Consider the following 22,925-nt stretch of genomic DNA (forward strand, 5'->3'; position numbering starts at 1 on the left):
GATTTTTTTGTGCAAGTATAGAGAAAGTGAATGATTGCAGAAATTTCTTATATTTAAAAAGGTGGTTTAAAATCAGTGGAAACGGTGCGAAATGACCTGTTGAATAATGATAAAAACCATTGTTTTTCAAATGAAATAAAAAAATATATGAATCCAGTGTATCCAGCTAAAACGAGGCTAAAAAGTAACCAAATTAAACCAGGATGTATCTCAGTGGAGCGTTTACCTCTGCCAAGGCCGAACAGACCCTTCAAATTCAATCTAGCTGCACCAACTTGCACAGACTCCTGTAATCCTGCAAGCAAACGAATGGATGAGGCGAAAACATAGCCTTCCAAATCAACTTCTCAAGTATTGAGTTTTTGGAGTTCTGTGAAACTGTGTCAAAGAAAGCACTGAAAGGGGATAAAAATTCAACAAATCATTCATATTGTCACCACAATTTTATTTAAAAAGTTTAATTTCTCTTTAAAAAACATCAAGCTTGTCTCGCAGTACTAAAGCGCTCTGAGCATCATATTCTCTGAGAGTAAAATAAGATAAGATACATCTCATCTGTTACTTTGGCAAAAACACAACAGGCAGAGCTCCGTACAAAACTGGAGGAAAACACACTACCGCAAAAGAGACATCCTGACGGTCGCACTCAGTCGAGGGGAAACCTTCCTCTGAGCAGAAGAACAGGATGAAGCTGGAGTGTTTTTCAGTGTGTGCAAGTTAACACACTGACCGGAGTGTGAAATATGAGGAAGCAGCTGAAGGGATGAGCAGGGACACAGAGGCTTTCACTCATAATCTGGAGCAGTGATGACCTGAGGTCACACAGTCAGAGGACCCCAGAGTTTCTGCTGGTCTGATTTATTTTCTCACCAAGTGTCAAAACGAGTTCTCATCGTCTGTGTCGGGACGAGAATGTTTCCCGTGCACCAGCGCCGATGCTTGGGTCAGAAACAGATAATTCATTGCACATGCGTTTAAATATTGCATTACAACATCTCAGCTGGAGAATCTAGTGACGGAGGAGCAGTTTCAATCACAGAGTTATATCTTCAACTTTCAGAAAACGAGTACAGCAGAGGAAATAAGTCACAAAGGTGTCCGTTCAGACCTGGTATCAACATCCCTCCTGAGGTTAGCGTGAAGATCCCCGGTTCACACAGGAAATTAAAATGATCACTTGTGATTGGATCTTACTAACACGCTTATAATAAAATAAACATGTGCGTCATTTGTATAAGTGAGGGGCCAAAGGATTTGTGTGTGTGTGTGTGTGTGTGTGTGTGTGTTGGTGCGTGTCGACATGAATCAGAGGGAGCGAGCAATGACTGAACACAATGAGCTGCAGATCTACTGTGACCACAGATTCGACCAATTTAATCGAAGCATCGGCCATTGTGTGCTGATCGAGGTCGATGCTGGGGCCACAAACAAAAGACCATGGTCACTGAGAGGCGCAAAAATGGGTTTAACTCATTGTGAATCTGCAGCAGGTCAGAGACGTCAGCTGACCTGCTGCTGGCCCTTCATGTGATCCAGGACAGATTTGCATTCACACAGCAAAGAAGAATGACATCTCATGACACATTAAGGAACGTTCACGCTTGTGCTTAGAGCCGACCACTTGTCATCGGATCACTCAGGACAAATGCTAATTTGATACCAGGTCGCACCGGCATCATAGAGAAGATATATATACAGCATGTAGCAGGGTTTGATGGGCAGCAAGTTGATAATGAGCGCTATGGAAACAATTTTTTTTTTTTTTTAAACAAACCATAATAAGAAAAATATCATTGGCTAAGTATGTATTTATGGAGGCAATGCAGAAATTGGGCGTGATGCCAGGGCAGAGTATTGAGTGTAGACACCAGCTGATCACACGTCCTGGACCTTCATGGCCTCCTGTGGCCAGCCGTACGTGTCCAGAGTGAAGGAGTCGTAATCAGGACTGTAGATGTGAGACAGCACAAACGCCTCCTTGTCTTTAGGCTCGGGGTACAACGAGGCAATGTTGTGTTTGTACGCATGGTTGACAACCTGGCGGAGGGGGACACATAAAGGCATATGTGTGAGTGATTGCTCAGATATTAAGGATTAAGTCAGTCAGTCATTCAAGTGGCTATTTGACTCTTCAATGTCACTTTACACAGGGTTTGTAAAGTAAAGATTAGTTGTTTAAGACCATGATGAATGAAATTTAAGACCTTTGTCAAGAACGCAGACATGAAGGAATATTAAGGAATATTCCAGGATTCCTGAATACTGAGATAATTCTGAGTTCTCACTTTACATATTTTCAAGTTTGACTATAACTAAAACATTTCTCTTAAAAAGGAAACTCATGTTAAAGTGCAAAAGTAGTTAAATTCGATGAACATTACTATAATTAAGACTTACTTTAAAACATATAAAGACCTATTATATAATATTTAAAACTTCTAAAGGCCTACAATTCAGATCATTCAGAAACCCAGTTGAAGTATTGTTTTATTTTAAACATGAATGATATTTTACTACATTCAGTTGATATGATGGTTTTATTGGTGAGCTGTGAGAACATGTTTAATGAAATAGACACTTTAAATAAAAACATTTTAAATATCGAAAATGTCCTCATTTGAATTTTTCTTCCCCAAAAGATCTGGAAATATTTAACACATTTGTTTTTAGCTCGTCGTTCCATAACATCTGAGCACGCCACCATAATCACCATTATCTTTTTATGTAGGACTGTCATTATGTAGAGGACACCTACCTTAACTGCTATCTTGAAGGACACCTCTCTGATGGTGCTCAGAGGAGGATAAAGTCGTCCCTCAGCCAGGTGCTCCTCTGTTACCATGTCAGCTATCGCCTGAGAGTCACAATCAATAAAGTTCCACACGTCAGTCTCAGGTGTCCAACACAACATTTCGTTTTTAGAGCATCAAATAAGTAAATAAAACCGAACTTGTTGGACAAATGAACACTTGAACAAACATTAATGTGATAAGAATGAACTAAAATGCCTTTTTTTTTCTCAGATTGGTCCATTTCCCATCCACTAACCTGGAGGAGAAAGGGTTTATGCAGCCAGGAGCCAATCAAGATGATTTTGGGAGCTAGGGAGCCGTCATCTCATCCATCTTTCTATTAGGTCTATAGTCAGTAAGAGGAACGTACCTCTGCTGTGGTGAGGAAGATGTCGTCAGATATGTGGCGCACCCTGCAGGCTATAACACCCAAAGCCACTCCAGGAAAGACGTATGCGTTGTTTCCCTGCCCGGGGTAGAAGGTGCGTCCATCAGCCAGCGTCACCTTGTCAAACGGACTTCCACTGGCGAAGATGCCGCGACCCTGATAACAGAGAAGAAGGGGAAAAAAGAGAGGGATGATGGAGGTATTCTGTGACAGCAGAGGACAGTGACGCACAAGTGTGTTAGGATGTAGATGGCAATATATAAAAAGGGAAGATTGACGGGGTATTAATATCTATACAACCCGACAATAAAAGATGTTGTATGAATTTACTGGAAAGCCATGTGTATATGATTTCTAAAAAGGAAAGATCACTTTCCAAATATTCTCATTTGGGAAATCTTACAAAGTCTAAAAATTCCTGGTCACTTTGGTGTCAAATTTCCTGATATACTGGAACAGGCCCCGGAGATACACACAATATTTCTGGGCAACAAAGACGATCGATAGCTAGAAAGTGCCCTGCCAGGGCCAATGCCTCTCGCTGTGTTAAAGACAGATTGATTTTTATCTGTTCTTGTGGAGGGGTGGGTCCTGCCACACCCCTCCACAAAATGTAAAGGGAATTGGTTGACCTGCTTTTATGTAACACTGCTTAATACAGTAACTAACTAACAAACAACCATGAGAACATGACCTCCTAGCAGATGTAATGATGTTTGTGTTCTATGCTGACTTTTGGGTCTACGATCGGCTGAATGAGCCAGCCTTCAGGGAGGCTGCGCACCTCTCACCTCTGTGAGCGTGTAGCACTGCTCCGCTGTGCACTCCGCCTTGCTGGTGGGGTTACTCAGGGCGAAGATGATGGGCCTCTCATTGAAGGACGCCATGTTTTTGATGATCTTCTCAGTAAACGCTCCTCCGATAGCAGCCACGCCTTCATGTTCGGGACACAGAGGGAGAGTCCACAGTCAGTTTTACAACAGAAAAGACTTCAATTAATGAGAGCATGTGAGTAACGGTTTATTTTGTAGGATTCATGAGTGCAATCACTGCATCTGGTTAAATTAGACTTACATAAATCATAAAATTACCTTGTAGTTTTAAGCTGAAACCGTTTTCTCTCCCTCTTTGTTTCCAAAATAATATCGTCATTAAACATTAAAAAACTGTGGATTTGAAGTAGAAACCATTATGGTCACGTTATCGCAGATTTGATTAGGAAACTGAAAAGAGCTTCCACTTCATCATACATGCAGTGTACGAATTTGAGGTCCAGAATTAACATTTATTCCTTGTAAAACTTTGAAGGATCAGATTAAATAAACAGCATGAGTTAGTCGATTTATAGCTAATTACAAAGTTGTTACTGTGGTGAATAAACTGTAGAGAAAAGAAATTCACCTTTAACAGGTTTCTCTGTTTTTCCACTGATCAAATAAATGGGTGAAAGAGACAATGTGGGTTATAAAGTGGCTTCATGTATTAAATACAACAAAGTTCTACTGAGGGATGTTTCAGGATGTTTAGTGCGACAGTGTCTTGATGACACCCCACAGCTTCACAGCAGAAATCTACCAGTTGAACTCACCTATGATGGCAGTGGGTTTGATGGTTTCCACGACCTCCTCCAGGGTCTTCAGGTGCGGGTGGTCGTGGGCAAACTCCTCCTTCTCGTGGTTTATATGGCCTCTTCCCTAAGAATTTTTAAAATTGTGTCTTTTATAAAACTCTGTTATTTATAAGCAGGGGACATCTGAGAGGACGTAAGAGGCGAGGAACACACAAACCTTCACAATGAGACCTTTGGAGTCGACCATCCAGATCCTCTTGGCAGCTTCCTCTCTGGATACCCCCTCTTTGGCCATGGCCATGATTAGCAGGTTAGCGATTCCTAGAGCCGCCTGGTACAAGAAAACAGGGTTGGGCAACTCTCCATCTGCCTCACAGTCTCTAGCTTTGAATATCAGTCTCATTTTGATCTCCCTGGGATTAACTGCAGTTATTTATATTTTGAGTGATAAAAATCAGCCCAACGTGTCTTCTCACCTCGCCTGCTCCTTGGAAAACAAAGGTGTGGTCTAACAGTTTGTTCTTGGTGATCTTCAGAGCAGCTAAGACCCCGGCAACAGCTACGGACGCCGTGCCTGAAAGAAAAAAAACATTTTCACTGAAACACTTTTGTAAGAGGATTGAACTGAACACTGAAACATAAGACTGTTATTTAATATATTTTGGGCTCTTGATCTAGTAGTAAACAGGCTGAAACCTTGGATGTCGTCATTGAAGGTGCAGTAGCGATGCCTGTATTTGTTGAGGATGCGAAAGGCGTTGCTGTTGGCGAAATCCTCAAACTGAATGAGACAGTCCATCCCGTACCTGCAGAGCGACAGAGAGCTGGTCAGACAACACGATCACCTGATCGCCTCCTGCTCACTAATGTTTCCCCTCACTTGTCTGTCACCGCCTGCATGAACTCATCCACCAGGTCGTCATATTCCTTTCCTCTGATTCTCTTGTGCCTCAGTCCGATGTACAGTGGGTCATCGAGCAGCGTCTGCGCCAGAAACACTTCAGTTAATCAGTGAATCATTAAGAGACAACTTGACATTACTCTCAGGATTCGAAGTTGATGATGGCTTTGATTCAGTAGAGGATTACACAAGTCACCTCAGTGACTCTCTAAGCAAGTCTGATATGTAATCTGGGACGACTGATAAGAAGCAGATAGGAAGCACTTCACCAGCTCATAAACCCTGCTTCCTGCCTTCCTTCAGCTCAGCTAATACTCGCCTGGTTGTCAGTGCCGACGTCCAGCAGGACCGGGAGACAATGATGCGGCCGAACACCCCCACACGCCGTGTAGAGCGCCAGTTTCCCGACAGGAATCCCCATCCCGTAGCTTCCAAGGTCACCAAGCCCGAGGATACGCTCCCCATCTGTCACTACGATGGCCTGCACACGGACAAAACACATATGAGGCACATAATGAGGCATTGTGTGTTTGTGTGTGTGTGTTTGTGTGTGTGTCTGTGTATGTGTGTGCGGATGTGTGTAGAGAGAGCGTCATACCTTTATGTCTTCTTCTGGCCAGGAGTTGAGCATGGAGGCAATGTGTCCTCTGTCGTGGATGGTGATGAAGAGTCCTCTGCAAACAAGTAGGAAAGATAAGATATTACTATTGGTGGCGTGGTACAGCCAAGATAAAAAATGTATGATTGATTTGATGATGGAGATCTGATGACATTGACTTTATTAATTAAAAGTAATTTCATCATCCTTTGTGTGGAGCCTAAAGTGACTGACATTAAAACATGTTAATACTTTTTGTAACCCCAATAATAGTTTGGTTCTAGATCTGAAAACTGCAGAAATGTCAGGAAAACAAAAATGCGCTGTTCATGTAGAGATAATACTTCCTGAGAGTAAGAGACAGACCCCAGTGTGAGTCACACTCCTCTGTAAACCCTCACCGTGGTCTCCTGAAGGCAAGTCCGTACTGCTGACATGCCAGACCGACGGTGGGCGTGTACACGATGGGCATGAACTCCTCGATGTAAGAGGTCAACAAACGGTAGAACAGCTTCTCGTTTCTGTCCTGTAGCGTCATCAACAGGATGTACCTGAGATGTGGAGAGAGAGAGAGAGAGAGAGAGAGAGAGAGAGAGAGAGAGAGAGAGAAAGAGAGAGAGAGAGAGAGAGAGAGAGAGAGAGAGAGAGAGAGAAATAAATCATGATTTATGGTTTGGAAATTTGCATCATGGTCCATGATTTTAATCGAAAATACCTGACTACTAGAACATATTGAGTGTTTAAACTACTAGAACCCTGTTGGCCTCTTTATAAGCCCTTGTGGTGCAGTGGATACACTTTTAATCACGAGATGAAAGAAGAAGACAACTGTCGACAGTGACCCGGCACCAGATGTGACATGCTAAAGGAGATTTAACCAAACAAGTGGGACAGCCCCGATAACTATAAGCTCATTTAACATCTGCAGCTGCAGCCTGACAAATCTTGGTCTGCACTTCAGCAATGGTGTCCGAGTTTGTTCCCTCACTTGTCCAGAGGGTTGGAGCGCGTCTCATAGCTCTTCATGACCCGCAGGACCTGCACGTCCTGGGAGAGGAAGCAAGGGGGCAGCAGGCCGTGGATTCCCAGTTGGAGGCGCTCTTCCAGGGTGAACGCCATGCCCTGCAGGGTGGAAGAAAGATCGGTTATACAACACTTTGATCTCAGGGAGGAGTTTTCACAAAACTAAATTAAAAAAAAGCACACAATCCAGACCCCAGTGACTCACATGTTAGTCATCACGCTGTGCGGTGAATCATGACTCATTCTTGCCCCCAAATACAGAGGTCTTTTTCATCTTTTTTTCTAAATTATAAATGATTCATTGTTTGTATGAAAACAAAACAAGGCCCAGTAGAAATGCCCTACGTTGTTCAGCAGTGAATAACATGAGGCCGAGCATTTACTCGGGTGAGCTGTGTGGAGTGAGAGGTTTAATCTATTTATTCTGTCCAATGGCGTAAGAGCCTGAACTCACTCCCTCCCAAATCAGATCCACTTTCCTCCTCCCTTATTCATCACTCTTTCCATTTCCTCTTGAATCTCACACACCAGAGGAAACACAGACCTACATGAGGAATGAACTCACTTTCTATGGTCAGTTTATTTTACCGTGGGTATTACCTGAACACACTTTTGTCCCAGTAAATTGTTCATGCTGGTAGAGCTGGGTGTGAAATGTGACACACTATTGGATATTTGGTTTCTAATTAAACCCACAGTTTACAATCGATACCTCTACAGTTGCCCACAAGCTGCCTGCTTCCCCATTGAGGAGTATTTTTATGCTGAGCAACACTACAGAGCTTTAAGTTGTGTAGCAGCTTTCACTGTAGCTGCCCAACATAAGCTCTGTCTGCAAGGTCAGTTAAGGAGATACTACCGAGATACCGTTATACCGATGCCTTAAATACCAAACATGAGAGCGGGAGAGAGACAGGCAGAGAGATAGGAGCAGAGAGAGTGAGAGCCACAGAGAGAAAGTTAATTTGGAGTACAATTTAAAAAAACTATTACCATCGGTGGGCATGGAACTTTTCACATGCAACCAGTATCGACAAATCAGAGGCCGATCGATATGGATTTCTAGGGGCTCATGTTGATATTAAGGAGGAAACATTTCTGATACTGATGACAGCCAATATATATATTAAAAAAATTGTTAATGATTCCTAAGATGTTGTTATTATACCCTCATGAGTTTACGATGAGCTCTATTTTAAAAACTATAAATCCGCAAATACTATCAGACCAGTTTGTGAAAGGCTCATATCGGCCAGTTTTAAATCAGCCAACCGACAAAAAGGCTCAGGCTCTAAAACAAATGCTGTTCGTCCACATTATTAGTGGAATATAGAAATATGGGCCCCACGGCAAAGACATGTAAAAGCTCCCCCCACACATCCAACACTACAGCAATACATATGGACTGAAAGCACTGATGCACAGGTGATGAATTCAGTGTTTCTTTTGCATCACTTTATAGTTATTTGTCGTTGTTTTGTGTCTTTTTAGTTTTGTATTTGCAATGTATTTGTTCACTCCATGTCTGGCTGTGCCCTGGGGCCTGTGCTCAGTAGGGCTGCTCAGTAATCCATCCATGAACCACATCAGTGTGAACGTGGCCAAGGAAAAGTCACAGATTAACAGAGTTAAGATAAACCTATTAGAGTGAGCAGGTAAAGAGGCTCTAAAGTAAACTCATTAAGGTGACACTCCTGACCAGCAGCTGTAGTGACACCAGCCAACACACACACATACGACTCCAATTCAAACCACATTGTGAAGTTCTGTACTGTGGTGTTATAATATCAAAGGACAACATAAAACTTTAAGCCAGAATACAGTAGGGGAGGATGTACATTTTTATAATTATATTGGGTTTTAGAGAAGCCACCGAAGAGCTGTGGTTGTAAAAATGTATATTACCCTTTGTCCATAAAAAGATAGTACACATGTCAAAATATGTGGAATAAGTGTATGTGTAAAACAGAGCAAATCACCCACATGGTATAAAAAAACTTTAAAAAATGTAAAAAAAACAATACAAGTTAAGCTCCACTTCCTTACTGCTTGCACCGAACTAACCTGTGAGTCAGCGTACAATACAAGTGCTGACTGGGCATCAGCCGGGGAAGAAACTGCGTCCCATGTCCTCAATCAAAGCTATAAACTCAGCTGAAGCTTCTTTATCTGTGCTGGTGTCCTCATAGAACAGCAAGGCAGCGAAAAAGAAGAAAGTTATTTCCCCGTTGTAAGGTTTTGAGTCACTTGTTGGATGTTTTTCTTTATTTCTGGCACAATCTTATCTTGTGCCAGAAATGTGCCAGAGGAAAAGAGCAGTCTTTTCCTCTTTAACATTGAAAACTACTCTTTCCATAATGTGACTGCAAATGTTTTACCGTTATAACAGAGAATATAAATGATGGAAAAGGTTAAGATTCCTGTTCAAGAGAATTTAGTTGTTAATTCAAACCAAGTCTACACTAAGGATTGACCCTTGAGGAACCCCATGACAAAGAAAGGGGAAACTGGAGAGTTTCCAACCACACCAGAGAAAGTTCTTTTTGACAGATAGGATTGTAGCAGATTATCAGCAGACCCTTTTAAACCCACCAAGGCTTTATTCCTCCACTTAGGTCGACAAGCATCTGAAGTCTCCGTCTTTGGGTATCATAACCAAACATTAGGGGCAAGTAGGAATGGAGGCTGCATGAACTGACCACACCCACATCTTTAAATAACTTCCCCTTCGAAACCCTTTCCTTAACATCGAATTTATGGTGTTATGATTTTACTGAGACTGGGAAAGAGCAGAGATAGAGAAGGTCGACTGTACAGGCAGGAACCATTCAGAACATTCATACCTCTGCCAACTTGACCACCTCACTTTAGATAGCAGCTTTGACACTAATGTGCTACTCCAGCGCTGCATAAATGTGGTATTTACTTGCTATATATGGTATTCTCTGTTTGCATTTGTTCAGCAAACATAGCATATGGTATGTAGGACTTCATGTTTTCTGTTGAAACAGTCATGTGACTGTAGTGGCAACACAGCTTCCCGACACAGAGAAGATCATTGCTTGTTCTTTGCTACACATTTGCACAACTAGCAAAAGATTTTGCATTTTAGAGCATCAAATTGTATTACACATATGAGGATGTGTCTACTTGGGCTCTAAGAAACTGTGACAGGTATTATCCGATGTCACTGGAAACTTAATGTCATAAATGTTTTATTGACTGTGAGATTATTGTTTAATCTATGAAATACACAGCAGGTTATCAGGGGCACTTTGGGGATCAGTGTCGAACATTGCACTTTGTACTTTCAATAAAATTCATAGGCTGCAGAAGCTCTGTATGAGGGTGTGTGTGATTTGTACTGGGAACGGCTGCAAGAGGTTGTGAAGACTAGAAAAGCTCCATGTAAATGTCGTTTACAATTTGATGCTCTAAAATGCAAAATCTTGATATTGGCACACAGAGATCTCATCAGCTGTGCAGCTGTCACACACAGCACAGTGTTTTGACCTTACGTATAACAATCGTCTTCTTGTTGCGTAGTTTTGTTTTTCAGTTATGACTGTCACACAAGATAAAAAAAGAAGTTCTATGGATTTCATTCGCTTTATGTGTCTGTTTTTAAAGGGTTTAACCTGAGCCAGATCATACAACAATGATGGCAATCACCACTTCCACAAAGAGTTAGGAGCATACAGCTGGTACTATACGTTATATACACAGTGAGCTGTTTTAAATGCACTGGTCTCAGATTGGCTCAGTTTACAAAGCCCAGGTATGGGAAAGGGAAAATGGTATTGAAGGATTTCTAGTTCACACCCTGGCCCTCACCTGGTGTTGTGGTTGAAACGTTGCCATGTGTCATTGTGTAGATATTTGCTCCATGAACCAGAGGTGTAGTTATGTGTATTTAAGGATACAGGCACTTGTGATCGTGAGGGAAAGTAGAAGACCCATTATGGACAGCTCACCTTGTTGAGGTGTGGGTTTCTGGTGATGTCGTAGCCTCGCTTCTTGGTGCTGATGCTGCCCTTGCGGGTCTTCCCGGAGTGACAGACCCGCACAGCCTGGAAAGAGGCTCTGTCCGCCGGCAGGCTCCCAGCGGGGTGACCCGGGGATCCGGCGAGGACCCTCAGCCCGCCCGCGGCCGTGCGCCTGCACAGAGACAGCGCTGCTCTGCCTGGGAGAGAGTTCATGCTGCCTGCAGACAACCAGGGAGACAACCACGGTCAGAACCGGAGAGTGGTGGAAATACAAAGTCATCTCTCGGTTACAAATATAAAGTAATGACAATAATGACTCCAGTAAGCAACCTGCTGTAAGTGCACTAGCTTTGGAGAAGCTGAGTCACCACAGTGATAAACAACAGCTCACATTACTTCTTTATCTCAGCGCTAAGAAAACATTACAAACCGTAATAAGGTAGAAAGTATTGAGCTGTGGAGATTAAACCTCCAGCCAACGTGTTCCCTGTTTTCACCCAGATATCCTGCAGCTAGCTCCTGTTATCATCCCGCAGATTTGAAGAGAATTAGCTCTTTCTTCACGGGACAAACTGCGCAGCAAATGCTAGCTGGCTAGCAGGAAGCTAACAACCAGCAGCTCCTTTTACCTGAAGATGACGTGAAGCTGCTGTGACTTCAGTCCTCAGGAGATGGTGCGATGCTACTGTGGGTCAGTGGAGGTTTTAGAGCGGGGATCGAACAGACGCGCAGCTGATCCAGGATCCTGTGACATTGACAGTTTTCACTTGCCGCGGTCAGTGCTTGCGGGTCAGTCCGCCCAGAGTCCGGCCTCCCAGAGCCGAGGAGCCGCCAATCAAATGGAGGAGGAGCAGCCAGCACCGCCTCCCTGCTCCCTCACTGTAAACACTTACATCTGTAACAACTCTAAACAGAATCATATCCATGAGCCATTTAGGATCATCTTGTTTTTAGAAGCACTGGAACAAAAGAATGGATTCATGGATACCTACATATTTGATGTTCTGTCCTTATTAACATGGAATCAATTGTGTAACTTTGCCCTTGTTCAAGTTTCATGGCTTCATCCCGTTTTGTTAAACCCACAGCTCAGGAAAAAAAATGACAGAAATTTGAATTCTGAGTCATTTCTCACAAAAACATCTCTGCAGCACGCAGAAGACAAATACAAATCGTGTGGCTCCCTCTGCTGGGCTACACATGGTCACACACTTTCAGGTTAAACTGGTTTAGTGCCCTCAAGACAAATTATCAGAAACACCTGTCAGTATAATTTACTGCAGTACAGGTGAATCAACACCTCTGTTCGTTCACATGAAAACTTTCTACGAGAAACTTTGTTTTTTATTTTACTGACCCATACCCCATCTTTTTACCAAATTGTTGTCATCCATCAAGTAGTTTTTGCTACAGGTTTTAAGAACCAATTTTTAATTAAAGGGGAAATTCAGTCAAGACCGTTAGACATTAAATGTAATGTCCAAGTACATAAAGTAAAAAAGAACATGAAGGAACCAATGCAAACTTGCTGTTTCTGAAAATGTTTATTAAAAACATACATATATAGGACGTTGCATCTCTATTCATGTTTGCAACAAAAACAAACATTAATATTACAATTATATTTTCATCCAATAATTACACCAAGAGCTTCGATAGTGTCCACTAATGGTCCACCTTACTTCAAATGTCCACAGAGTATTTTCCATTGCTGCTACAGTCTAATAATGTTACTACAGATAACGATTAAAAATGACGCATTAAATAGTACAAGATATTTTGTAAAAATAAGAAATTATAAAAAACAAAGACACATCATATGTGTCTGAAAACTCACAAAGCATTCATGACAACCTAAATAACAAACACAATGTCACAGTCTCCAACAATCTGTTGTTAAAACTGTGTTTACTTCACAAACAACAGAAGGAAACATTTATCCACCACCAGAAGCTAAACACACACACATAACCACTTAATACAAAGACAAGAGTCACACACAGTAATTATAAAATAAGACCAGGCTTAATATAACTGCAAGTCTGCAATTCAAAGCCTCAAATTAACTTTTTTCTTCATGCATAAGAATCATATTTTTACTACATACTCAGTGGAAGTTTATCCATGCAATACATATTCCCAACTCAAGGGTACAAACCAACAAACTACATTCATGCACACTCATTGAACTGATGAAGGTATCTTTCTGTTTGTCTTAATTTTTCACCGTTCTGGAAACATTCAAGAAAAGGGTCTAAATAGATGGAAATACTTCAGATGACTACGCTCGTGCCACTACGGGAGCTTCTATCCTAAGAGAGAAGAGTGACAGAGATGAGGTTTAGTTACAGGAAGACATGATTGGTGGACAAATTCAAATTTGGACCTGATGATGGCACGAAAAGAAAAGTTAGGTTACAACAATTCATCCTGTGAGACCATAAAATGTCAGAACCACATTTAACTGCAATCCTACAAATACTTGGATAAACACACGAAGGTCAACCTAATGAGGAACATCAGGAGATCACTACAACCAAAAGGATTCGTCCTCTGGGGATGTCTGTACAAAATTTCATTGCAATCCATTGAATATCAAAATGTCCACTTTACACAAAAGTGGTTGATAGAGTGACATCCACTGATCCACTGATGCCTAACGTGGCTAAAAATTGATGAACAGAAGAATTGAAAAGTAAGCGTAAAGTGTGTGTCAGTGTCAGTATTCGTGTGTGGCTCTTACAGAAAGGCGGTGATAGTTCCTCCGGTCGCTGCTGTGTCCAGGATCGATCTCAACGGAGGAGTAGCTGGGAGGCTTCTCTGGCCAACCCTTCCCTTTTCCTCCTCTCAGTCCACTGCTGTGCTCGTCGTCGGAGCTCCACGAAGCTTTGCGGCGCTGAGGAGGCGAATAGCTCCTCTCCCGTCGACCTGCTCTGCTGTGCAGCTCCTCCATCAGATCATCTCGACTTCGGGTTCTCGGTTTGGACCCGCCACCTCTCCTCTTGGACCCGCGTCCTCTCTCATTCCTCGAACCCACTGGGGGGGCTCTTCCTCGCCTGTTATCCCAGTCGGAGTCATCACTGTACTCTCGTAAGATTCCTCGCCTGGGTGGAGAGACGTCTCGGTCTCTATATGTACGTCTGTCGCGGTGGGCACTTCCTCCAGAATGATTTGTACTCCCACTGGACGGACTATAAATTCTAGGGGCCCCCCCGGCTCCGCTTCCACCTGCAGGCCCCCTCTGAGAGGTGAAGCTGGGTACACGCTGGATTATAGGAGGCAGAGTGATCACCCTTCTCTCCACCCCTCTCACCCCCATCTCATCAAGGGCCGACAACATACTCGGAGGCCCGGGCGTGTATGGAACTGCTTGAGCAGGCGACTGGCGGTGTAGCTGAGGCCAAGGCTGTAGTGGAGGCCTGTGCTGGACAGTGTGCGGGCCCATTTGAGGTTCCACTATATCCAGCCCCCTCACCTGGTTCTCCAGGTAGTCCAACACCTGGTTGGGACCTTGGACGCTTCCGTGCATGCTGCCATTCATATGGTGTAGGGGTGGTTGAGCGTGTTGGTGCTGCAGGGCCATCTGCTGCATGGGAGCCATGGGTAAGTTTTGTTTTGAAGGGTAGTCTGAGAATGACCCTGGAAAAAAGTAAGATAATATATTGCGTTTACAACAGAGTTTGGAGCAAATTATTTCCGAAATGTTTGCCAATCCAATGGTTACTGGACAACCCGCTCTACTTCCTGGCCTATGTATCTTTATAGAATAGTAGGATGTTCTACAAGTAGCTAACAAACACAAGTGAGAAAGTCAACTGACAGTGGTGGGATTTGAACCCACAACTCCTGAGAGACTGGAGTCTTAATCCAGCACCTGAGACACACTACCTTTTCATGCAATGAATTAAGGGTTTGGGGTAGACATTATAACTATATACAGTTGCAATCAGAAATATTCAACCACCCAAAGATTTTAAGGATTTATCAATTAAAGTAGACAGAATCTTGTTCTTTGATCAAGATTCTGCTTCGGATGCCTTCTTTATGAGTTGAGTGATAAAGAAAATCAACACGGAAAATGCATGATGTGGTATTTGTGTGTAGCAGTATATTTTGTTAAGATAGCCATGTCACAATTATTCAACCCCTATATAATATTGTTGTTTTTAAAGCTGTCTGACAGTTTTTTTTGTCCTAAAGTTGAGTTGAAACATTATTAAGCCATTGGGAACTCTATATTGATCCTTCATTTGCTTCAGCTGTGATGCATATATAAACCCCACCCATGAAGGTATTCAAGGTGAGTTGCAATCATGGGAAAGACAAAGGAGCTTACACAAAAGCTGAGAGAGGAGATTATTTCATCACACCTGAAAGGCCTTGGGTAGAAGAACAATTCCCCAAAAAATGTTATTCCAAGAGACACAATTGGGAACATTATAAGGAAGTTTACAACTGATGGAGCAGCTTCAAACATGCCTGGCCGTGAAAGAAAGCCCAGCATTTCATCAAGACCCTCGAAACTTAGTCAGAACAACTCAGATAAACCCCTGTGTGACTACAAGACACCTACAGGATGACCTGATGAAGGCTGGTACAAGTGCTGCAGTGGAAACTATAAGACGTGCACTGAATAATAAAAGGACTTAATGGCCGGCTCCAAGACGCACTCAGCTCTTGACCACAAGCAACATCAAAAGTCGACTAGAATATGCCAGGAGGAATTTGGATAAGCCTACAGAGTTTTGGGTGACAGTTCTATGGACTGATGAAACCAAACTGGAACTGTTTGGACGTATGGACCAGCGCTATGTCTGGCGTGTGAAAGGACAGGCTTATGACCAGAAGAATACCATCCCCATAGTCCAGCATGGAGGTTGGTCAAAGATGATGTTGGGCTGTTTTTCTGCGGCAGGAACTAGCAATCTTTATTGTGTACATGGCATCATGGATTCACAGAAATACCAGGCCATTTTAAAGAGGAATGTGATTCCTTCTGTTGACAAATTGAACCTTGGTGATCATTGGACTTTCCAGCAAGACAATGATCCAAAGCAAAATCTCCAAATCCACCAAAGCTTGGTTGAGAAAAAGATCCTGGAACGTCCTGGAGTGGCATTCACAGTCACCAGATTCAAATTTGAAAATCTTTGGTGGGATTTAAAGAAGGCAGTTGCAGCATGGAAGCCATCAAACATCACTGATCTAGAGGCTTTTGCACTTGAAAAATGGGCAAAGATTCCAATCGAGATGTGTAAGAAGCTTGTCCGCACTTACCGAAAACATTTTTTAGAAGTTATAAAAGCTAGAGGATGTGCCACAAAGTACTGAAGCTGGGGGTTGAATAATACTGCACATGCACATGTGTTGAAAGAGTTACATTTTTCATTTGAACTTCAAAGTTAAGTCAACTTCTGTTGTCAAAATAACTAAAATACGCATCAATAAATATCTTTTGTTGTTTGATGAGGTTTTTTTGTCATTATCTGTCATCCACATCACTATAATGTCTATTGAGGTGAGGGGGTTGAATATTTCTGATTGCAACTGTATCAGGGGTTTTCAACTGGTTTTGTCACAGGGACCACCATTCGGACTACAAAATAATCCACGGCCCACTGATGTGCCTACGCGCGCGCGTGCCTACGTGCGTGCATGTGGATAGAAGGAAGTTTTAACATTTGGTTTTCCATGCTGGTTTTATTTAAAAACCTCAAACAAATCTAGAAAAATCTGTGTAAAAAACAACAAAAGCGGTTGATTTTCAGATGCTTAAGAATCAAAGACAAAATTAAAATGCAGTTTGTAGTTCTACTGCATCTCAGAACCATATGTACATCAATATATAACGTTCATGACTGAAATGTACAGACATGTAGCTGACATGTTGAGAGAACGTTAAAAGTAACGGTGATCAATAACAATCAACATAAGCTGGGGCTACAACTGAAGAGTAAGATGACAAAGTAATACAGAATATGTCCCAAATGATAATCATACAATATCACGCAAACAATTGGGGGGTGCTTAGGCCCGATTTAAGCGTGTCTGTTAATTATGTTGGGAGAACTGCTACTGGATAGATGTTTTATACTTAGAGCTCTCCTAAGAAATTGTTTCTCAACCAGCGAACGTGGTAAAGTTGACTGTTATTGCAATTCATTGTTTTGGCTATTATGCCAATTTATTAGTCTTATTAAAAACTATTCGTTTTTCGCTCTTTTGTTTTATTTAATATTTTCATTTTTAATTCTGCCCTTTTGGGCTTTCTTTTTGGGCAAATAAAAAATCCCATCATACAAACTACATCTCCAAGACCTCCTGAGAGTTTTTCTACCTAGCTCAACCGCTCTTCTACATCTACCTTTAACACACATGCACAGGGGAAAACTACTGGCAGTTTCAAGCCCCAAGCCGGTTTCAAGGTTCCCCTCATCACCTATATTTAATTTTAGACATATTTTTCATATTTTAGATATTTTTCACGATTTCAAAAGTAATCTGGAAATGTGTTGAAATATCGAAGTGAATTTCGCGGACCCCCTGCAATGCTGTCGCGGACCACCAGGGGGCAGAGGACCCCCGGGTTGAAAACCCCTGCTATATATGATTATGTTATGGGGTGAGTAGGAGGATGTCCAGTCAGTAGTGAAATCTGATGCTTTTCAGGGTCTGGAGAAACACTCAACAAATTATTAAGGATGAGTCCTATTGTGCTTTTGTGCCACTCACCTGAATACAGAATGGGGACGCCCGTTTGGGAGGGATGGGAGCTGATGGGAGCATAGATGGGTTGACCGTTCATCCAAGGAGCCATGGCCTTCTGAGCGTCTCGCATCATCCTGTGCTGCATCACAGCTGTAAACCAAGCAGAGAAGAGACGCCATTAAAAACAGTTAACGCATCTCCGCTCACTATTGTCTATTATGGCTAGAGAGTTGATTTTGGTTAATTATTGTTGTTCCAAAGACATCAGGCAGCTGCTACTCATGCTCAGAAAAAGGAGAACTACTGCCGCTCACATACAGTCAATGCTCAAAACAAAAGTCGAACAAGTTTCCGACATCAAGTGACTCACATCTGTTGCAACATTATAATTCAAATACTTTATATAAAGTGATTTAAACTAAACCTGCGGTCAGGTAAAAAAGGTTTATATGGTAGAGCAGTAAAACCGTGTATAATATTACACTGTCAGGGGTCAATCTGCTGTAAAATGAATAATTTACCTAGGAACATGTTATTCATAAAACTTTGTTAAGATCTAGAATGGAAGACTTTTTTATTTCTAAATTGTGGATACAAAATAAATAATCATCTCTTCTACCTTTCTCAGGGCAGCAACATGTCTGAGGGCAACACGGGCAGCGGACATAGCAGCAGCACTTCTGTGGACAGCACTGACAGCAACATATGCAGAGCAGCATGATGAGCATGAGAGCGCCGATGATGATGAGCAGGACCGTCAGCCAGTCTGGAACAGAAAATAGGATTTTACTACTGTCACTTGAAGCACCTCAGTTAAACCAACTAATGCATCCAGGCTAACCTAAAGGTCAATCAACTGTATTAACGTACGGTAAACGATGAGTTTCACTTCCCGATCCGAGTCCCCCGACGTGTCACCAGCAGCATCAATGTTGCAGAAATACACACCGTTGTCCCACCACATCACCTCACTGATCACCAAGTCCGCCTCTGTTGACAGATGATCGTAAAATAATCAAAAAATACAGAAATATTTGTTTCACAAAGTTCTAAGGTGGTGTCACCGATGCAAAAAGGAATAACAAATTTCAGGTGATTTTTATAACACAATATAAAAAGCTTTAACAAGCCTTTGTTTAGACACTTTCGCTTCTTCAGTTATGATTATAAAATTTAAAACGTCACAAGGAGAAAGTGCAAAAGAACATATATATTAACATGTATATTATTATTTCCTGTTTTTCTGCAAATACATTGTATCCAGCCTGTGTGATGTCTTGCTAAATCAACTAATAAAACATCAGTGCATTCAGTAAGATTGGATAAAAATAATAAGTTAAACTGACTGTTTTGAATGGTGATCTTTCTCTCTCTGTAGTCAGCACCCAGGATGGGCTCATTCGAGCCTCTCTTCTGGATCACTGTGCGGACGGTGCGCTGGCGGTCCGGGCAGTCATTGGACGGGTCCTGACCCAGCTGCAGAGATGCCTGGTAACCTTCAGAAACACAAGTCATTGCATTTATCTTTTTTTTTCTTTTGGTACTGATATGTTCATTAAACATTTACTCATGAAAACGATAAGAACTGAATTCAGGTGGTAAGAAGTTAGTGGTAAATGAACTGACATCGAGGTTTGAAAAGCATATTTAACACAGCATTTACGAGGATTTGCTGATTTGGAAACTAATAAAATTAATTTCTCTAAAGGGTAAAACAACTGTGAAACGTTCACCATCTATGGGAACCTTCCTGATGTTTTGTTCTTTCATCCCCATCCTTTGGTTCAACAACATTACGGCCCTTAAAAAAATCCCTGCCCCTTTCCTGCCGTCGTCTCACCTGTGGAGTAGTACTCCAGCACTGGGTCTTTACAGAACGACTTAAATCTCCAGGTGACCAGCACATCCTGAAGGTTCGCTGAGGTTGAGTAGTCACAGCGCAGAATCACAGAAGCAAACAGAGTCGTGCTCCTCTCCGACTCTGCAACGATCACCTGGACGGACAGCAGCTCTGACACAAGCAGGAACAACAGTCAGATGAAAAAGTCAGATATAATGTAAAATACCAAATGACTCAATTCAAATTTCTGTACTTCTAAAACAGAAAAACTCCTGCTTTGCTTGTGTCATAGCTTTGCTCTTGGATGGTGGAGTGATAAGAATCTGAACAGACTGGTTAACAGCTTAGCCTTGAGGTCTTTCACTGTGCCTGCATTACCTCTGTGTAAAGAAACCATTTCATTAAACGTCAATCATGATCAGCGATTCAGGGCGTGAGAGAGGAAAGCTCACTGATGACAGGCAACTGCTGCTAATAGAGATAGAGATAGGATTTAAAGTTCAATGTTTACATATTCTCTTTTAAATGGTTTTTCAAAGTCCTGTTAGAACTCAAGCGGGCAGCAATTAACAACTTTTATTATCACTTTCATTATCTGATTAGTTTGAGCAATTAAAAGCCCCAAAAGCTCCCAAATCTAAATATATTCAGTTTACTATTCATTTAGCTCAAGAAATAGCTGATCTGATGTTATTAAGAATTACTTATTAAGTAATCGAATGATTGTCGTACTTCTATGGCGTATCATGAAGCTCTCACATCATTATTTAGCTAATGCCACTCATCAATAGGAATGGTGACAAAATAATAGCAACACATGTTCTTAAGCCATTGGGAAATAACTAAAGCTCAACACTGGGGAGACTGGGCAAAACTGATGAAGGAGATATCGTCCTCGTTATCAGCTGTTCTCTGCAGATTAAAAGCCTCTTGTGGAAGAAAAAAACATAATATTTTAATCAAATTTTTTATTTATGTTTTGATCAATTCTTTAAAAAAAATTTAATAATTTATCTAATCAGAAAAGTCCCATTGTGATACAATAATATAGGTACAGATAACACAAACAACATAATGAAACACAATGATCAGACTACAGCGAAACACGACACATAACAAAAAGAGGACAATTTAAGAAAAACATGGTATAAGAAACGACTGTTTTATTAAATCTGATTTTAAATAGAGATCAGTCGATATTGATAATTATCATGATTACTGTCACATATTATCTCTTTTGAGTTTAAAGACCAGTATTTGCTTCTGAGTGATGCTTGTACTACTTGTAATCTACTGAACCGTTGTTATATTGCTATTGATGCAAATTGTAAAGTGATATATATATATATATATATATATATATATATATATATATATATATATTAATATATTGTTATGGCCCAGTAATATTTGAAAGTAAATGCTGTGTTCAGAGAAGTAGTGGTGCACCGTCACGTGACAACATGTCGGCCTTGTTCTGTTTACACCTGTCGATTATTAACTTGAGCACATTGCTCTGAGTTTCATCTGTTTGTTTAAGTGTCTTCACTCCACATTCCTGAATATAAACACAACGAAAGAACAGATAAAGTGTATATGTTATAAACGTTTTAATTATCTATGAAGCGAGGCCTCACCTGTCGGTAGGTAAACCAGCAGCAGCAGCACCGTCACTATCGTGTTACTCATCTCGCTGCTCTTTATCGTTCCGCGGAAGCTCTGCTCTTTATCCCGTCGGCGAGTGAAAATCCGTTAAAAAGTAAAAAGTGTTCGGAGGAAACCGTCCCGCGGCCGCTGCTCTTCATAGTAAACACACTGCTTCACGATAGGACGCCATGTTGTTCGGTGGGGGTTCGGTTCCCTGCGCTGAATGACGAGTCCGTGAAGAGGGAACTTCAGATCACAAAGGTGACATCATGACTCCGCCCCCAGACAGGTGCAACATGGAGGACACAGAAGAAGAAGAAGAAGAAGAAGAAGAAGAAGAAGAAGAAGAAGAGGAGACACGTCACAGGTTTTATCCAAATAATCATTATCTGCAGCAATTCAAGAAAGACAAGGATGAGATCTGTTACTTTTGTGAGGAACTCTAAAGCTGGTACTTTGTTGCTGATCATATTTACCCTAACCTCACATTACTGTGGGGAAATGTGTTTGGCCAAGACTCTGTTTGATTCATTTAATTAATATTATAACACAGTGTTATTTCCATATTTTAGAATGTAGGACAAGATGGTGAATATCTCTTGTACGTTTGAAGATCTTCTGCACAATTTAAGTTACCAACCAACAGCAGATGTTAACAGGTGTTAGCGGCCAACAACAGATGATAAGGTCATAACCTCAGTTGTGCACCTTGCCGTCATCAGGAGCTTTGGTCCGAGTTTGGTCATTTCTGCAGTACGACAATGTTAACCTTTGTGTCGTGTTCGGGTCAAATCTGACCGATTTCCATTTCGATCAATCATAAATATTGTGTTTTACATTTAATTGTCTCAAGGGCTTATGATATCCTCCACACTAGGCATTTGAACATTTACAATTGCTGATCACTACTTTCATTGAATTTTGAGTTGTTTAGTCAACTTTGTAACACCTGTGGTGTTCCCGGTCAAAAATGACCGCCATAGGAAATGAATGGGTGACCCTAGATTGTGTTCATTCATCAGATAGTACACAACCACAAATCCACCACCACCACCACACACACACACACACACACAAACACGCCTACACGCACACACACACACCTACACACACACACACACGCACGCACATACACGCACGCACACACACACACACTCCACTCCACGTGAACCCCTTTCAGACTGACCATGTGTCCTCTCTTTCCCGTGCTTATGTGCCTGTCCCCCTACGTGAACCACACCTTCCAGACTAAACGTGTAACACTTCAAAGTTACCAATTAGGTGTTTGTTATGGGAACCTGGCTCTTTCCCGGACTAATGTGTCCATCCCCCCACGTGAACCACACTTTCGATACAAACCGTATGATATCTTCTCACAGATCCCCTATATATAGCTTGCTTGTGCATTGCTCTTATTTTACTCTGAACACAATGAGTCGGCGCCCGATCAGACGTTTTTCTGTCAGAGAGGC

General features: G+C 41.8%; 2 protein-coding genes across 3 annotated transcripts; both read right to left on the bottom strand.

Annotated features, from left to right (window-relative positions):
• Nucleotides 1–424: 424 nt before the first annotated feature.
• me3 (malic enzyme 3, NADP(+)-dependent, mitochondrial) lies at nucleotides 425–12,060 on the bottom strand. 2 transcript variants are annotated; one of them, XM_062402472.1, is made up of 15 exons: nucleotides 11,888–12,060; nucleotides 11,247–11,476; nucleotides 7,238–7,371; nucleotides 6,651–6,800; nucleotides 6,250–6,325; nucleotides 5,971–6,132; nucleotides 5,631–5,734; nucleotides 5,447–5,556; nucleotides 5,227–5,324; nucleotides 4,968–5,081; nucleotides 4,769–4,874; nucleotides 3,972–4,114; nucleotides 3,163–3,336; nucleotides 2,756–2,854; nucleotides 425–2,037 (listed from the first exon to the last, which is right to left on the bottom strand). In XM_062402472.1, the coding sequence occupies exons 2-15, from the start codon at nucleotides 11,469–11,471 to the stop codon at nucleotides 1,876–1,878; spliced, it is 1,857 nt and encodes a 618-aa protein (XP_062258456.1). In that variant the 5' UTR covers nucleotides 11,472–11,476; nucleotides 11,888–12,060; the 3' UTR covers nucleotides 425–1,875. The 2 variants fall into 2 exon arrangements, with proteins under 2 accessions (XP_062258456.1, XP_062258457.1); XM_062402473.1 differs by lacking the exons at nucleotides 11,247–11,476; nucleotides 11,888–12,060 and adding an exon at nucleotides 9,337–10,417.
• Nucleotides 12,061–12,791: 731 nt separating this feature from the next.
• On the bottom strand, nucleotides 12,792–21,718 carry ildr1b (immunoglobulin-like domain containing receptor 1b). The gene is made up of 8 exons (XM_062401860.1): nucleotides 21,444–21,718; nucleotides 19,807–19,977; nucleotides 19,313–19,462; nucleotides 18,837–18,956; nucleotides 18,586–18,732; nucleotides 17,991–18,116; nucleotides 14,002–14,897; nucleotides 12,792–13,570 (listed from the first exon to the last, which is right to left on the bottom strand). Exons 1-8 carry the CDS (start codon nucleotides 21,493–21,495, stop codon nucleotides 13,532–13,534), a joined length of 1,701 nt encoding a protein of 566 aa, XP_062257844.1. The 5' UTR covers nucleotides 21,496–21,718; the 3' UTR covers nucleotides 12,792–13,531.
• Nucleotides 21,719–22,925: the final 1,207 nt, after the last annotated feature.

This window comes from Platichthys flesus, chromosome 13, assembly GCF_949316205.1.
Source record: "Platichthys flesus chromosome 13, fPlaFle2.1, whole genome shotgun sequence".
Taxonomy (NCBI): domain Eukaryota; kingdom Metazoa; phylum Chordata; class Actinopteri; order Pleuronectiformes; family Pleuronectidae; genus Platichthys; species Platichthys flesus.

Coding starts and splice junctions, on each gene's coding strand:
- ildr1b (XM_062401860.1), bottom strand. CDS start 21,495: ATGAGTAACACGATAGTGACGGTGCTGCTGCTGCTGGTTTACCTACCG. Junction 18,957..19,312: donor AAAGATCACCATTCAAAACA/GTCAGTTTAACT, acceptor ATCTGTCAACAG/AGGCGGACTTGGTGATCAGT. Junction 18,117..18,585: donor ATGTTGCTGCCCTGAGAAAG/GTAGAAGAGATG, acceptor CTTGGTTTACAG/CTGTGATGCAGCACAGGATG.
- me3 (XM_062402472.1), bottom strand. CDS start 11,471: ATGAACTCTCTCCCAGGCAGAGCAGCGCTGTCTCTGTGCAGGCGCACG. Junction 4,875..4,967: donor CCAAAGGTCTCATTGTGAAG/GTTTGTGTGTTC, acceptor AAAAATTCTTAG/GGAAGAGGCCATATAAACCA. Junction 2,855..3,162: donor TCTTCCTCACCACAGCAGAG/GTACGTTCCTCT, acceptor TGTGACTCTCAG/GCGATAGCTGACATGGTAAC.